At 44.1% G+C, this 17733-nt stretch overlaps 1 protein-coding gene across 1 annotated transcript in view; it reads right to left on the bottom strand.

Annotated features, from left to right (window-relative positions):
- exoc6b (exocyst complex component 6B) overlaps window positions 1-17733 on the bottom strand; it is a 92568-nt gene that overhangs the window by 18562 nt on the left and 56273 nt on the right. The window contains exons 19-20 of the mRNA XM_069672117.1: window positions 14200-14341; window positions 10583-10656 (exon numbers count right to left, since the gene is read on the bottom strand). Coding sequence (XP_069528218.1) covers window positions 10583-10656; window positions 14200-14341 — 216 coding nt within the window. The remainder of the gene's footprint in view (window positions 1-10582; window positions 10657-14199; window positions 14342-17733) is intronic.

Below are 17733 nucleotides of genomic sequence, written 5' to 3'. Positions count from 1 at the left end.
GCTAACATTCAAACTTATGAACTAACGCAAGTCATCCGAGTCATCATGCCTCAAGTCGAGTCTCAAGTCATTTATTTTTTGTCAAGTCAAGTTGCAAGTCATCAAAACAGTGACTTGAGTCGATTTGTGTCCAAGTCACCAAATCTCAAGTCCACATCTCTGCTGTATGTTGAAAATTTCAATTCAATTCAACTGCAAACTACAAATCAAATGCTACAAAAAAGGCGGCCTGTAATAAGCCTGTGAGATTCTATCTGGATGCTTTCCTTTCCTGTCTACATACCTGCCTGTGTACTATTATTACTCTGGTGGGGCGCGCATTGCCTACCCTAGCGAGTTAGTTGTACAAGGATGGGAGAGAGAGGTAGTTGGATACAGTTTACGATGACAATGATGGGCTGCTATCCCCAACGCTCTCTTGTAACTCCGCATTATACATTCAGAGAGGCTTTTATCAAGTAGTCGATCTTACTGGTTTCTCCAAAGTTGCCAATTCCAGCTTTAATCAAAGGAAACAAATTCAATCAAATGATTTTTTCCATCATTTGGGAGTTATCGCAAACACTGCCAACAGTTTCAAGATGCTATTTTACAATGAAAAGTCATCAAAAAAAGAGCTTTAACTTCACACAGGATACATGAGGAGAGCGCCACAGGTCGAATGGGACACAGTAAGAGTCCTTGGCCAGACTTGAACCCAGGTCTTCACGGCTGAATAGTTACATGGTCCGTCTCTCACATTGCTTGGCCTCCAGGATGCCTCACGCACCAACATTTCCATGAGCGTGTTTGTGGAGGACGGACTAAAGCCAAGTTTTAGACGCTTCTACGCCCGAAAGTTTGTTCGCACGAGTGTCCACGAAAAGTGTTGCTTCGTTTCTCGCTAACTAAAAACCTTTCGCATCCATGTTTATGTGTCTCTCTCTCTCTCCCGCTCTTCCAATAGATCGACGGGGCGAGCATTTAGATGTCCGTCTGCTGCTCATCCTCCCCTCGCCCTCTTTCTTCTCCGCTCATCCCGCTCTTTCACCCCTCTCCACTCCTCTATTCATCCCCCCTTCTGTGAGCGGTCAAACGGATGAAGGGAAGTGTCAGCCTCCCGAGGAGAGAGAGAGAGAGACCACCCTGTACGTCCGTTTCAGCCGCCGTATCACTTTCACCTGACTGCACTCTTTCACCCGTTATCCCTCGCTTTCTGCTCCGCTCCGTCAACATTTTCACGCATTCATGTCTCGTTTTCCCTCTTTTTCGTTTCCTTCTCCTCCTGTCATCTTCCTCCAGATTCAACCCAGTCTGTCGTATTCGCTTTCTCCTCCAGTAATGCCTTTTGCACTTCTTTCTTCACCTACATTTATCTGCTTTCTCTCCCCATCTGACTGGGCCTTCTAGAAGTTGAAAGGCCAAAGGTCACTCGGTTGCTGACGTGGTCGAGCATGTGCGTTTGTTGAGTTCATCCCCGTGTTGTCAGCAGCAGTCCCTTCCCTGAACCTGACCTTTTACACACACACACGCGCGCGCTGCAGCTGTCCCAGTGTGACCACAGTCCTCAGGAATGCGACGGTAGCAGATTTTCTGTCTCGCTCCATCTCTCTGACCTCGTCTATCTCTTCCTGTCCTCATCCTCACCTCTGCCTACCCTCCTCCTTATCTTTCACTTTCTTTTCACCTTTCTCCACCCTTTTTTTTCTCCGCAGCCTCAACGAAATGTGAACACTTGAGACCTCTTCTGTATTGTAGAGCTCAACCAGACTCAGATTTAGTCGGTCAAATCTGATTTCTCTCATCCAAAACTGAAGAAATCATTACAAAAAAAAGCAGAGCACCGACAAACAAGGATTCTCTTGACATGATGTGTCCACCAAACAGCATTAGAGAAACACTGATTTTAAAGTGAAGCTACTTTATATCCTGTTTCCACTGGATTAAATCCTCAAATCAGTTTGCGCTGGAGAGAGGAGGCGTTTGTGGATAATTCGGCTCCTTGAAACAACCTCATGAACGATGAATACAAGGTCATTTAGAGACTTGGTTATTAAAGTTTATATCCTGTCATGTGCAACAAAAACGCAGAGATTTGCCTTATTAGGATCTTTTCAACTGATCTGGTGGTTGGGCATCTGATTAGGATGCGCCTCCCTGTGGAGGTTTTCCGGGCATGTCCAACTGGGAGGAGACCCTGAAGGTCCAAGACCAAGAGCTTGCTGGAAGGATTATAGATCCCACCTGGCCTGGGAACGTCTCGGGATCCCCCAGGTAGAGCGTTGCTAGGGAGAGAGACGTCTAGACTAACTTGCTTAGCCTGCTGCCTGCGCGACTGGACTCCGGATAAGCCGAAGAGAATGGATGGACTTTCAGGGGGCGACAGTCCTATATCTCCCCGTGTGTCTCTAATGATGTAGCTTGGATCAAACCGCAGGCCTATCAATAAGTGATGTTAACCTCCAGGTGTTCTCATTCCAAGACAGAAACAAACCTTAGGCAGGAAAGTAAGAGGAGGAGGATTACAGCTACAGCAAGCTCGACATAGAGACTAACCTTAAGTTACCGGCTAAATAAAGAAGTAATGTGTGCACAAACAAAACAGTATGATGTTGAGGGATTATTTCCTGGAGGACTGTAATATTTCTTTCATTGTGAGTCAGACAACAGAGAGGAAGCCGGCGCGTTAAGTAGCATGTGCTCTCAGGCCGGGAACAATGAGGCAACAAACAAAGTCTGACAGAACCAAGTGAAGGCTTCCTGCTGCGCTGATGGATGGAGCGGCTCTGCACATGTTGTTTTCTGACTGTACGAGAAGAAAAGTGGAGCAAACAGCCTGTTCTGAAGACGGTAATTTGCCTTAGTTTGTAGCTGCTGCAGAGTCTCTGATACTTGCAGCAAAGTTAAATTGATTCCGGTATCTTAGCATCTTATTAGCATATTGGAAACTTCATTAAGCTCAACATTATAAACTCATTGATACATTTAGTTGTTCCTTAAATTTGGCTCCACAGCTTCATCCCTTTTTTCCAGCCGTCCCTCCTCTCGCTCTCGCTGCCTCGTTAGTCCGGGTTACGCCGAGGTGAGATGGAGGTTTCCTCTCCCACCGGGCCTCATCTCATCGCTTAGCCTGTCTGTTACCTCGACACACACACACACACGGGCTGAGGGGGAGAATCTGCTCCTGTCACTGGATAATCGCTACTTGCTACGCCGGTCAATCTGCGCACACTCGCACACACACTCGCACACACACTCGCACACACACACACACACACACTCGCACACACACACTCGCACACACACACACACACACACACACACACACACACACACACACACACACACACACACACACACACACACACACACACACACACACACACACACACACACACACACACAGGCCGGGTAAGGGGAGCGGTTGTCTTGCTGTGACATGTTGCTCTTGGAGCGGGAGAGGGAAGCCTCGTGAGGTAATGGTCGGGACACACACAAACGTCGGACACTACTGAAAGAAAAAAGTGTGTGTGTGTGTGTGTGTGTGTGTGTGTGTGTGTGGAAAAAACTTAGCTGGAGAGGAGAAAGAGAAGGAGAGGAGGGAAGGAAAGTTAGGAAGGATATAAGGAGAGAAGAAGGGAGGAAATTAAGGAGACGAGAAAAGACAGGAGAAGAGGAGAAGAGAAATAAATTGACTAGATGAGTAACAGAAAGAGAAATGGAGAGAAGGATATTAAGGAGAGGACAAGAGCAGAGAGAAAAGGGAGAGAGAAAATTTAGGAGAGGAGGATGAGATCGAGGAGAGAAGGGGGGCTAAGGAGATGATACAATTAAGTAAAGGATGGGAGCAGGGAGAAAACGACAGGAGGAGAAGACAGGGCCAAATTGAGAAGAAAAGTGTGAGATTGAGGAGTGGAGAAGAAGGGAGGAGAGGGAGTGAGAAGAAGGGAGTGAAGGAAGAGAAGGAGAAGTGAGTAAATCTAGGAGAGGAGATTGAGACGAGGCGAGGATAGAGGAAAGGAGGAAAAGAGCAAATTTAGGAGGATAGGGTGTATTAAGGGGAGGAGAGGTGGAAATTGAGAGGGGAGGAAAGAGGAAGAAGAAATTTGGGAATTGAGGAGAGGAGAGAGATGGACGGAGTGAGGAGAGGGTGAAATTAAGGAAAGGAGCTGAGCAGAGAGGAAAGGAAAGGAGAGAAGAATAAGGAAGGAGGGAATTGAGGAGAGGAAAGGAGGGGAAGGGGAGGAAACAAGGAGAGGATGGTGAGATTGGAGGAGAGGATGATATTGAGGGGACAGTTAGAAGAGAGGAGAAATTTGATAAGAAGAGGAGAAAGAGTATGAGGAAAGGAGAGATGTGATCGATGAAGAGGGGATGGAGTAGGAGAAGAGGAGGAGGAATATTGGGGGAGAAAAGAAGAAAATTGAAAGTGACAGAAAAGAAAAGAATACAAAGACGTAAGAAAGAAGGGAAGGAGGAGGAGGAGAGAGAGACGACATGATGAATGGATGGAATCTGACTGTCTGTGGTCGACCAAAGAAACAAACCCGGGTCCAATCAATGACAAGACACACGCACGCACACGCACACACGAACGGGCCCAAGGTGGAAGAATGCATGCCTGGCGTATGAGCGAGTCGAGAAGGGGATGAGTGGAACTCTACTGTTGCAAGCGCTTTTCTGGGGGAACGCCACACCGCAACACACACACACACACACACCAAAAGACACAAGGGCCAGCCAAAGGTTTGAAGTAACCACAGACTTCTGAATGTTCTAAATATAGGAGGATTGATAGGATCTGTGGAGAAGGGCAGCCTGGGGAGTGCACACACACCAACACACACACACACACACACACAATCAGCCTCCCTTGCTCACCAAATCATTTAGCAATCACAGAGAATAGGAGAAAGCTGCTGACAGTTCAGATAAGCTTGTTACTGTGATTCAGCATTTTTTTAAAGACGGTATGAAAGTGTTTGTCATAAAAAGTGAAAAAATCAGGACATGATGTTGAGTTTTTTTCAGTCTACGGCTCGTGCCAGCTGCTTTAGAACACGCATGTTATATATTTAATACATTCATTCAATCACATCCCGAGAGTACATGATGATCTCTGAAGCCAGTCCAATTCAATTCAGTTGAGTCTTGGTTTCAATAGAACAGTTAGTATTGTGTTTCCATTGGTAAAAGTTGTGGACAATTTCGCTTATTTTGGACAACAGGTGCAGTGGTTAGCGCTGTTGCCTCACATCTAGAAGGTTGCTGGTTCAAATCCCGGTTCAGACATCGTGGGCTTTTCTGTGCGGAGTTTGCATGTTCTCCCCGTGCACGCGTGGGTGCCCTCCGGGTACTCCGGCTTCCTCACCACAGACCAAAGACATGCTCGTTAGCCTCATTGGTGACTTTGAATTTGCCTATGAATGTGAGCGTGAAAGGTTGTCTGTCTCTATGTGTCAGCCCTGTGATTGACTGGCGACCTGTCAAGGTGTAACCCCGCCTCTTGTCAAATGACAGCTGGGATAGGCTCAAGCCCCCCACGACCCGGAATAGGACAAGCACTATAGATAATGGATGGATGACTGCAGAGTAGAAACGAAATCAAACTCTGATGCATTTGAGATGTTTATCATATTATGACAAATATAACAAAAGGTTTGTCATAAACTCAAAGTGAGGTATCAAAAATCATTTTGGTTTTGGGATCCAAATTTGCCCAAATTAGCACCAGCCTGGGATTACCCCTTTGTTTCCTTAGTGTACAGTGGCAGAGGGCTGCCCACCAAGGAGTCCAGTTCTGCTTGAGCCTTATCCCAGCTGTCATTGGGCGAGAGGTGGAGTTACACCTGGACTGATCACCAATCAATCACAGGGCTGACACATAAAGACGGACAACCTCATGCTCACATCCACGGGCAATTTTAGAGTCACCAATGATCCTAACGAGCATGTTTCTGGACTGTGGGAGGAAGCCAGAGTACTCGGAGGGAACCCACGCATGCACGGGGTGAACATACAAACTCCGCAGAGAAATGACCACTACGTCCAAACTGGGATTCGAACTAGGAACCTTCTAGTTGTGCACCCCTGACTGAGGTTTCTGCCTGTTCATTATTTCCCCCTTGCTACTGTTTCCAAGTGCTTGCTCTTTGATGGACAGAGGTCAGTCTCTTTAGTATTAAGAAACCGAACAAAGACTAGGATCTAGACCTGCTCTACATGCTAAGTTTCATGAGATACCTTCTCTTGGTATTTGGGGTTCTATAAATTGAATGGTTTTACAGGATGTTGTGTGTTGTCGGCCCAAAAATGAGACCTTACTGTCACTCCATTCGTACGTGGTTTAGTGAAATACAATACGACTACAATTACTAAGACTAAGACTACTGACTACTGTTATGGGCTGTTTCGCAGGTTTTTAAAGATGGCTGCTGCCAGTGCTGCTTTGGCTTACACGTTCAACCATTTACGCTTACATCTAGACCAAGCACTGATCATAAGGTCGCTTAGGGTTCCCATTGAGCTGGGAAAGTACCGATACTAAAAGACCCTCATTTTTTGTTCTCAGAAAAAAATCTTTTTCTGGTTTAAATACGACCGCAGTTTTCCTAGGGCCTGAAAAATGTTTGTTGAGCCTGATTTATCCATTCATCCATCCATCTGCTTTCTACCACTTTTCCGGGGTCGGGTCGTGCAGCAGGCTCAGCAAGGTGATGCAGCAACTTTCCCCAGCAATGTTTTCCAGCTCCTCCTGGGGGATTCTGAGGCATTCCCTGGCTACACGGGATATATCCTCCTGGCTGCAAACTGCCCTAATACCTGCTGGAGGTCCAAGCTTGATGAAGCCAACAAAAACACATCATCTGCAAAGAGCAGAGATGAAATTCTGAAACCCCCAAACTGGAAACCGTCCTCCCCCCTGCTTCGCCTTGAGATCCTGTCCATGAAAATAACAAACAGAAGCCTTGCAAGGGACAACCCTGGCGGAAGCCAACATGCACCGGGAACGTGTTTGGACTCCCAAAAGGAGAACTGTGTCCACATCCTCGGGATATGTTTGTGGCGAGGATGCGGACACAGTTCTCCCTTTGGTTATACAGAGACCAGATGTCTCGTAGCAAACGCCCCGGTTGTCATATTCGCGCGGTAACCCCCAGGGACCCCCAAGTGGACACGACCGCAGGCCTTCCCCAAGTTTACAAAACACATGTAGACTGCATGAGCAATGTCCCATGCTCCCCCAAGCAGTTCTGCAAGGGTAAAGTCGACTGTCCATGGCCAGGTTGGAAGATTTTAAACACACAAAAATGATTCTGCTTACATCATGGTTCTCGATTATTCTATTCATGCTGCGCTTTTCAAACCGCTCATACACAAACCGTGTTTTCATCTCTCTCTGCACTCCGTGTCCGTCCAAGTATCTCAAACTGTGTGTGTATGCATCTCTAAATGTGTGTGTGTGTGTGTGTGTGTCCTCGGGGAACTCCTGTCTCGGCCCTGTCCCAGGACCCCGGAACCTTCCAGAACACCGGGACCCGACCACACAACAAACGGCCCCGTCAGCGTGATTTATCGGCCATTCACCCGCCAGGTCTCACACACACACACACACACACACAGTGACACACACACTCTAATAGCATCAGTGCGCTGTTATGAGCACGTATGAGAAGGATTTACCTGAAGAATGCGGATTCTCACGCATACAAAAAGATGCTCTCGGGCAGATGTTTACACGCACAGAGATCGTGTATGAAAGCACGTTCGGGGGGGAGGGAGGAATTCTTTTGATATGATAAGAGTGGTCACGAAAAACAATGGATGAGAGAGAGAAAGAAATAAAAGCTGAAAGAAAAGGAGCGATGGAGTCAACTGATTCTGATCGGCAAAAAAAGAAGGGGGAGGAAAGAGGAGAGGCAAGAAGAGGGTATGATGAAGCAAGCAGTGGAAGGGGCAAGAGGAGAAGAGGAGGAGGAGGTGGGGGTTGAAGTAAACATCGATGCCGGATGAATGCAATTTTTTCTTTTCTCCTTCTCCCCATCTTCCCCCCTTCCTTCTCCTCCTCCGAGCGAGAGAACAAGAGGCACTGCATCATCCCGACAGGCGCAGAAAGAGAAGAGAGGAGGAGAGAAAGAGGGATTGTGACGGAGGGATAAAGGGCTATCCGTCTCTGTCTGTCACCTCATTCATCGTCCCCTGCTCCGTCCTGCCGGCCCATCCGTCATCCGCTGTCACACACACACACAAAAATAGACACACACACACACACACACCGACTTTCACACACTCAACAACAACTACGACAAACACACACACACTCATCAAAGACTTAAAAGCGGACACACAAACTTTGCCTCGCTCTCCGCCCTGTTTCACACAAACACACACTCTACGCTCAGTTTCACACACAAGCGCACACACTTTCTACCAACTTTCACAGCAAAGTCGACAAACACACACACACACAGCGTAGCCAGAAAGCCACACAAACTTTCGCTTGGACTCTCCGGCCTGTTACACACATTCACAAGGATGACAGACACACACACGCTGCTCAGTTTCACACATTTACAACGATGACACACACACACACCAAAGTCTCTAGAAAGAATACACTCAAAAACGATGTTCGCTCACACGCACTTTCTTGCACGTTGTACGCACTTGCCTGCCAAACACTTTTTTCTTCGTAAAGTCGAAAAACGCACACACAAACACAATCACACACACTCCGCCCAACATCCTGAACTCAGCGGAGCCGTCCAGTTCTGTCCCTCCTCTCACTGGTTCTGCTCCGGTTTTCCCAGGACCCCGAAACAAGACGCCCCAGCACACAGCCGAGCCCACTTCCTGCCCGCAACTGCGGCCCAATATCAGGTCCGAGGACCCGGGTCGGCCAAGGGTGAAAGTGTAAAAGTGGTCCTGAACTTGTTAAGGTTTACAGTACATTTTCACGTGGGACAATTGTTCAATAAAGATTCTAATTTATAGTGTATTGATAACAAAGTATGTCCGGTTCACCAGACGGTTCTGTAGGTTTGGAAGGTTAGTGCTGCTTGCTAATAAGACATAAACAAATATTCAAATCTGTGGGTTTATAAAGCTTATATACGTTAATTGCCCTTTCAAACTCAGAAGTTGCTCTTATACAGAGATATGCATGAGGAAATATATGGCATGAAGAAAATAGGAACCATAAATCTAAAATATTAAATGCTGAGAAATGGGGTCTACGGTGATTCAAATATGAATTAAATATAATAGTCAGAATGCTGGTAAATACAAGTTAAATACAGCAACACAATATTGTTAAATTAACAGTATAAATGCAGTATTAATGGGTCGGCCAAGGGTGAAAGTGGTCCTGAAGTTGGTGTTGCGGTTCACAGCACATTTTTAATAAACATTTCAGCTGCTGAAGTTAAAATTTATAATGTATTGATAATTGCCTGCTGACCACACGGTCAGATTATTGCACAGTTGAAATATTGCAGAAATTTATATCTAGTTTATGCACAGTTGAAAATAAGAGTGTCAGAGGGAGGAGTTGAAAAGTTTGATGGCTGCAGGCAGGAATGACTTCCTGTGGTGTTCTGTGGTGCATCTTGGGGGAATGAGTTTGTTATTTTGTCATTGACTGTTTGAAGTAGATGTTTGTCTCCGTCTGTCTTTACACTTGTATTACGGTTGTATTTTTGTACTGTATGATCCCACGACAGCCTGACCAGTGAGAAGGTCTACAAAAAGGGTGTATCTTATAGTCCATTATCTAATGGATTATATTTAAATGTAACAAAGCCTTCATGAAGAGTGTGTGCTCAGAAATGTTATGCCACATGGCAAACATTATTAACCTTAGTAGCAAAAAATGCACCACATTGGTGCTTTGTAATATTGCGGTTAGATATAATTGTCTATTAATATTTGTTTAATCATCACTATTTTGTGTGTGTGTGTGACATTTATGTCTAAGGTGTTGTTCAGTGCTATATCATATGATTTTAGAGGTAGCTAGAACATGGGATGCAAGACAACTTTTGTGTTATGTGACTGTACCAGGTGAAATAAAGGGATATCAATTTGTTCGTTTTTACATATTTGCATCAGATAAGAAACTTCACCTTAATACGGATCGCTATATCTGGTGGATTAACGTGTGATTTCTTGAGTGACATTTCCTTGAAATAATTGGCGAACACAGTGCTGATTTCCACAAAAAACAATCAACAAGCAGTGTGACAATAGTAAAGAGGATTTGGTGGATGTCGCAAATTAAAAATTAATTAATTTTGTGAGAATTTTAAACAGAGAGAATAGATTAAAAAAAAAAGACGAGGACAAAAGTCGGCAAACAGGAATGATAAGGACATGAATTTAAGGAAAAATTAAGGGTAAAAAAACATAACAAAAAAAAAAATCAGAAAAGCAAATGAATGAGGAAGACAAGGAGGAGAAAGTGTTTGAGGAGGAGGACTGGGGGGGAGGATGCGAGGAAGAATGAAAAGGACGAGGGGGGGAGGAGGAGGAGGAGGTAGAAAAAAGATAGTAGAGAGAAAGAGAAAACGAAGGAGAGAGGACCACGAGGGAGACAAAGACCTACTTGTCTCAAGTCACTGAAGGCCAGAAGCAACGTGTCACCCTGGAAGCCTGCGACCGGGCCGGCTCTGGCAAAACCTGTGGGAAAATACAAGCCCGCCCCCCCCCGGTCCTCCCCCGGAGAGAGGGAAGAGAGGAGGAGGAGGAGGGAAAAAAAAGAAGGGTGAAAAACGGAATAATAAAAGACCTGGTCGGATTCGCTATGCATCGGGATAGATTGGCAGACAAATGACAGCCTGGGGAGGGAGAGGAGGGGGGAGGGAGGGGGGAGGGGGAGGGCAGGGTGTTAGAGTCATGTCGCTGGGTCTTGTTGAGGAAGAAAAAGAGGGTGTGTGTGCGCGTTTGTGGGTGTCAAAGCAAAGGTTTTGTGGTGCGTTTAAATGTAGATTGTGCTGAATGTGTGTGCGTGATGTTTAGTAAGCTAGTCGTGTGTGTGTGTGTGTGTGTTTGTACAGCGCTTTCGCCGCATGTTTGAGAACAGTTGACGACTGTTGGATTTTGAACCCAGGGTGACGCCCGTGTGTGTGTGTGTGTGTTGTTGTGTTGTGTGTCAGGGTCGTTCGGAGTGTGAGCTGGGGTCTTGGCGTCAGTTGGCCCCCGTAAACAAGCCGACTGGTATTCCGAGCGAGGGAACGAGAGAAAAGAGGAGTGGCGCGAGGAGAGAGAGCGAGAGCAAGCCTGTAGCTAATCTCTTTCACCTCAGGACGCACACACACACACACACACACACACACATGCAGAAACACAGGGCAATACACACACACACACACACCACAGCACGGATTACACGCCTGCCATCTTCAGTGACCCCCGTGAGACACGCACAGACACTCACACGTATACACACACAGGGCCGAGCTTATGAACTGTGACGCTATCGGCTAAGCTAACCTTTTATCTCGTTACACCACACCAAACCTCCTTACTGTACCTGCCTACTTTTACCTGACTGTTTTTCTTTACCTTCACCTCTCTTCTTTCCTCTCTCTCCATCTCCTCCCTCTGTGTCTCTCAGTCTTTCATCTCAACAACTTTCTAAAGACGTTTAAGACAAAAGTTTTTGTCCAAACTTAACAAAATCAATCCATGTGTTTTCTGACCTGTTGCAGATTTCAGTTAAAAAACGGCTGGGATATGGTTGGAGAAATTTGAGTATTTGCCACAAAATGTGTCTTTAAGAAGCTTTGAATCACCATCACGCTTTCAGAGGACAAAGATAAAACTCTTATGGACACAATGGTCCCTGACTTTCACTTCTTTCCTTTCCGTTTGTGACCCTTTCTTCCGACTTTTTTCCGTTTCCTGCAACATTTTCTACCTTTCTTTTGGTTTTGAGTTGTTGTTTCCCTCAAATATTTCCATTTTAAAATGTTCTTCCTTCCTCTTTCTCTGCCTTAATCATTTACTGTACATTACTTAAATTTATACCTAATCATTTGCTTTATAACTCCTTTGTTTGGGTAATTTTCTTCCGCTTTCATTACGTTTCTTTCCCCCCCTACATTATCAAGTCTTTTTGGCCCGTTTTTTTGCTTAGATTTTTTACTCCTGACCTTACTCGCAGCTTTCCAAAGGCGGAATTATAATATTAATTTTGAATCTATAAAATTGTTTGGATTAAGCCGCAATTGTCATGCATGAAAATGAGCTTCGACTTAATAATGAGTGCATCATGAGAGAGAAATGTGTCCAAATTTGTCCCCCAAATTCTCTGTATGAACGTGTTTGCAGCGGGCAGAGAATCGCCGTCTGTGTCTGACAAATACTAGCAAATTAATGAATGAAAAACACTAAGATTTGCACTGATTGCAGAGACAGGAGACGAACTACTTTGAAACATTTATTTTTACATGCAGAGCCATCTTTAAGAAGCCTTGCAAACACACTTAGGTTTTCTGTCCTCATAACATGGGCAAGTTTTTCTTGCTGTGTGTGTAAAAAGTGAAACAACCGAACATACACTTCCTGTCTTTTTCTTTTACTCGCCCCTTTCCGTACTTTACCAATCCTCCGTTTTTTTCCCCTCCATCTTTTTTCATTCACTCCCCAGTGATCGTATCAATTTCATCTGTTCCTCCCTGAATTCCTGCTTTTATTTAATCTCTTATTTAATTCCTCTCACTTCCTCCTTCTTTCACTCTCACTAGCGAGTTTCCTTTAATCTCTCCTCTCATCCGTGTTTTCTGTCCTCCTTTCTTTCTTTCTTGTGCGCTTTTATTTTTTTAATTTCACACCTCTTTCTTTTAATCCCATTTTCTCGGCCCTCTTGTTCCTCGACCGCTTTCATCCCATTCTGCTCCATCCTTCTATATAACCTCCTTTTTCATTTAATCCCTTCTTAGTTCACTTCTGCTCTCTAATTTTTTCTCGTTCATTAAATTATTTTCATCTCTAAAGGCCCGATGTTTCTTTCATCTTTCTTTTTATGACTTATTCTATCCATTTTCCATGCTACCTTTTCTTTTTTGTATTCCTAATTTCTTCACCATCACTCTTCAACTTCATATCCTCTCCTTTCATCCAGTAGCCCCTCTTTCGCTCCTCTTTAGCCTTCTCTCTCCTCCTTTAAAGTTTTTTATTTAACCCCTTAATGTAATGTATCCGGTTAGGTCATAGTTCAACAGTAAAAGAGTCCTTTATATTAATCTATTGAATTCTTCACATCCCTCAAATTTTTCACTCCACCCGCCCTTCTCCTCCATCCTTCCCAGATTTTCCTCCTCTCATCCCCCCGTCCGCCTTGAACAAGTAACTCTGTAACCTCCTAACCCCTCTGCATCTCTGCACGCATGCCACTGCACATCATATCACTCACACGCACACACACACACACCGTGCAACCCGCGCTGTGACTCTAAGAACCTTGATCATGTAAAAAAACGAGCCAATGACGCCTCACAAATTTCCGACCCTCCCCCTCTTTTATCTCCATCTTTAAGTCTCAGAAAACACAGGGGGGAGGGAGGGGGACGACGGAGGGTGGGAAGGAGAGAGGAAGACGATATGATGGAGAGAAGGGAGGGAGAAAAGGGGGAGGAGAGGAGAAGAAGAAAACACGGGAAAAAAAGGGAGATAGGAGGGGAAAAGTGACATGACAGAGCAGAGATCAAAGATGCTATCTGACTAACAGTATCAGGTTGAATCATAGCGCCCCCTGTGCTTTCAAAGGGAAACTGCTCGCATTAAACTTTCCAAGTTCATTGTAAGTGTCACTTATTTTTATTTTTGTTTCATTATTTTTATATATTTTTTTAATTTTTAATTTTAATTTTTGGGAATTTTTAATCTTAAAAAAAATAAATAAATAAAAATAATTAAACACAAATAATTAAAAAACGTTGAAAAAAAAAAAGTTGAGGTGAGAAAGGAGTTAGGACAGATATTAAATAAGAAGATAAAAGACAATGTGAAGAAATGAAGTAGGAGAGATTAAAAGAGCAGAGGAGGAAGGAAAGGAGGAAAATAAGGTAGGAGGAGACAAGAAATAATGGAGGAGGTAAATTAAATATTGGGGGGTCAGACAGGAAGGGCAAAGGGAGGGAACAGGCTCATACTACTACTTATCATAATAATAATAATAATATAAAGACATGCAAGACAAAGCTAACTGCGGACACTCACTCTCGCACTCCTTGACGTCGGTGTAGAGCTGCTGCAGAGCTCCCATCGAGACCTGTCTCACCTCCGGGTCGAGCAGCAGCTGCATCAGCGAGGTGGAGATGTGTTTGCAGGCGGACATGCACGCCGTCTGCGCCACTTTACCCTGCGAGGGACAGACAGGCAGAGGGAAAGAGAGACAGACAGGGAGAGAGAGAGAGAACTGGTGAGGGCTTATATATATATTTGACATTATTGCGCTGCACGTGCCGGAGACCACCTGTCAATCAAACAGTGTTGACGGACATGCTCGCTTCCAGGTTTTTCTTCGTCTCTTGTTCTAAGCAGGAATGTACATACATCAGTATAAACTGACATTACATTTGTATTGTATTTAAACTTAATTACATTTACACTACATATTTCTATATCTATATATCTCTAACTCTGTATCTATATGTCTAAATCTATCAGTCTATCTATATATATCTGTAAACCTCTATGCATCTATATTTCTATCTCTATCCATATCTCTATCTCTCTGTTTATCTATCTATATCTCTATATCTATAGATACATATATATACACACACACATAATTATACAATGATTATTTTGACAGATATTTCAGTTGGGATATGATGAGTGTTAATGATTATTTTTGTTTATAATTTCACATTAAAAAACACCTGAACCCTAAAATCTTGTTGAAGTTTGTTTTGTCTGTAACAAATCTGAAGAGCAATATTTGTTACATAGATCATCTCTGCAGATACAGTTCTTCATTATAGTGCTGTTTTTATTTATTGTTTTCTTTTATTACATATTTATTAGTCTCCGGCTTCCTCCCACAGTCCAAAGACGTGCTTGTAAGGTTAATTGGTGACTCTAAATTGCCCATAAGTGTGGGTGTGAATGCGCCAGGTTGTCTGTCTCTATGTGTCAGCCCTGTGATTGACTGGCGACCAGCCCAGGGTGTAACCCCGCCCTGCGCCCAATGATAGCTGGGATAGGCTCCAGCAACCCGCGACACTGAACAGGATAAGCGGTCTAGATAATGGATGGATGGATTTTGAATAGATTTGGATGAATCCTGCAGCCTTACAGAGAACTAAGACACAAATTAAACATGCAAACAGAGACACTAAAACCCAGTTGCATCAACACTACACACATCAGTTCAGGTGCATTACATCAAATTTTTTTATGCATACCCACACACACACACTATGACTGTACGTTTACAAAGTGTGCTGCGTTCAGGTGCAGTCAGAATGATGAAGGAGCATAACAAGAATAAAAGGAGCGGAAGAGGAAGTTCATGACAACGCATTAATACAGGAAGCAAAACATGTGTTTTGTGTGGGTTTGATTGAGTGTGTGTGAGCGTGTGCTGTGTGTGTGTGTTCGGCCTCGGTGACTAGCCGTGGCCTTGTACTCGACCTCGACGTCTACATTCCAACAGAATGAAGGAAGCAGATGAAAAGGACGAAGGAGAGGGTGAAGGTGAAGAAATATACAAATAACTCAAGTCTGACATGTAATTAAGTCTCTCATTAAAAAAACTATTAGAAAATCAGCTCTCTTATTCCGCAGAATTCATCTTCTCTCATACAACAAACAGCAGAGAGAAATGTGAGCGTAGCTGAACCGAGCTCCTCCTCAGGAACGAGTCGCTCGGTTCATTCAGGAGGCAGCGCTCACCTCAAAGGGAAATCAAATTACACACACGTGCCTGCACATATGTTCGAGAAGCACACACACCTACGAGTGGCCGGATATCCTCTGAACTCTGCACACACACACACACACACACACACGGGGGTCAGTGATCACAGGGTGAGATTGAGCGTGAAATGGGTTAATTCTATTTACATGTCCTGAACGTGGGCCGACCGACGCATACACAAACACACACACACAGGTAGGTCTGTCTGACAGGAGCGCCGCTGTCTCGCAGTTCAACGCAGACAACTGGGAACCATTAGCCTGAGGCTTGCCGGAGGGAGGGAGGAAAGAGGAGAGAGAGAGGAAAGGAGACATTCAAAGAGGGAAGGGGGTAAAGTGACAGAAACAAAGGAAAGAAGAGGTGAAATAGGGAAAGGAAAGGGCTGAAAGAAAAGGTGATGGAAGGACAAAAAAGAAAGTAAAGCAGAGCTGAGGAAAGGAAAATTAGTGGAGGTGAGGAAAGGACAGGTGAAGAAAGGTGAGGAAAGTAAAGAAAGGTTATAAACGGGAAGGTAGGATAGGGAAAGGAAATAGTGAGCGAAAAAAAAGGAAAGGAGATGAAATGACAGGTGAGGAAATGAAAGGAAAGAAAAGGTTAGAGGAATGGGAGAAAAAGAACACACACAAAGCTGAAAATACAAAAGGAAAATAAAGGGAAATTAAGGGAAGTGTAGGAGAGTAAAGAAAGGGTGAAGGAAGGAGAGGAAAGAAAAGGACAGGTGAAAAAAGGAACGGAAAGATCGGATATAAAAAAAGGAAAGGTGAGCAAAAGATTAGGGAGGAAAGAAAAGGCATGGCAGGTGAGGAAAGAAATGTTTTGTGAAGGTGAGAAAAAGAAAGCAAAGCAGGAGGAAAGGTGAAGAAGGAAAGTGAGTAAAGCCAAGACCTGACAGGTGAGGAAAGGGAGAACAGTGATGGAAAGGAAAGGAGAAGAGATTACATTTTATGAAATGATAGGTGAGGAAAGAAAAGGATAAGGTAATATGAGAAAAAAGAAGGAAACAAAAAGAGGAAGAGTGTGGATAAATAAAAGAAAGGTGAAGAGATGTGGGGAAAGGAAGGACAGAAAAGGGCAGGTGAGGCGAGAAAGAAAGAAGAGAGAAGGTGAAGAAAGGAAAGTCGAGAAGCGGTGAAAAGAGGGAAGAAAACAAAAGAAAGTTTAGGGACAGGTGAGAAAAAGAAAGGAGAGCAAAGCAGGAGGAAAGGTGAAGAAGGAAGGTAAGAAAGGGACAGGTACTGGAAGGAAAGGAGAAGAGAAGAAAGGAAAAGGGATGAAATCACAGGTAAGATAAGGAAAGGTGAAAAAATTGAAAGAAAAGGGAAAGTAAGGAAAGCAGGAGGAGTGTAGGTGAGTAAAAGAAAGGTTGAGACATGTGGGGAAAGTAAGGAAAGAAAAAGACAGGTGAGCAGAGGAATGGCAAGGAAAGGAAGAGGAGAGAAGGTGAGGAAAGAAAAGGAAAGATAAATTAAGGAAAATAACTGACAGGTAAGGAAAGTAAAGGAGAAGGGGAAAGAAGGGATGAAATGATAAGTGAGGAAAGGATAAGGTAAGGTGAAAAAAGAAGGAAAGGTACAGTAAAGTAAGTAAAGAAACAAGGGAGGAGGAGTAAAAAGGACAAAAAAAACAGAGAAAAGCAGGAGGGAAGGTGAATACGAAAGGTAAGAAAAGGAAGGAAAGCTGAGGAAATAAATGAAAAGAAAGGAAAGGTGAAGAGAGGAAAAGGAAGGAATTGAGAGGTGAGGCATCACCTGAAAGGAAAATTGAGGAAAGGTTAATAACCAAAGAGAAGGAAAGAAAAGAAAAAGACAGGTGAGGAAGGATGAAAGGAA

Source organism: Semicossyphus pulcher, unplaced genomic scaffold (genome assembly GCF_022749685.1).
Source record: "Semicossyphus pulcher isolate SPU_LCO1_2020_fin unplaced genomic scaffold, fSemPul1.0.p SCAF_21, whole genome shotgun sequence".
Classification (NCBI taxonomy): Eukaryota; Metazoa; Chordata; class Actinopteri; order Labriformes; family Labridae; genus Semicossyphus; species Semicossyphus pulcher.
The sequence above is the reverse complement of the archived record's forward strand: the minus strand, read 5'-3'. Positions and strand labels throughout refer to the sequence as shown.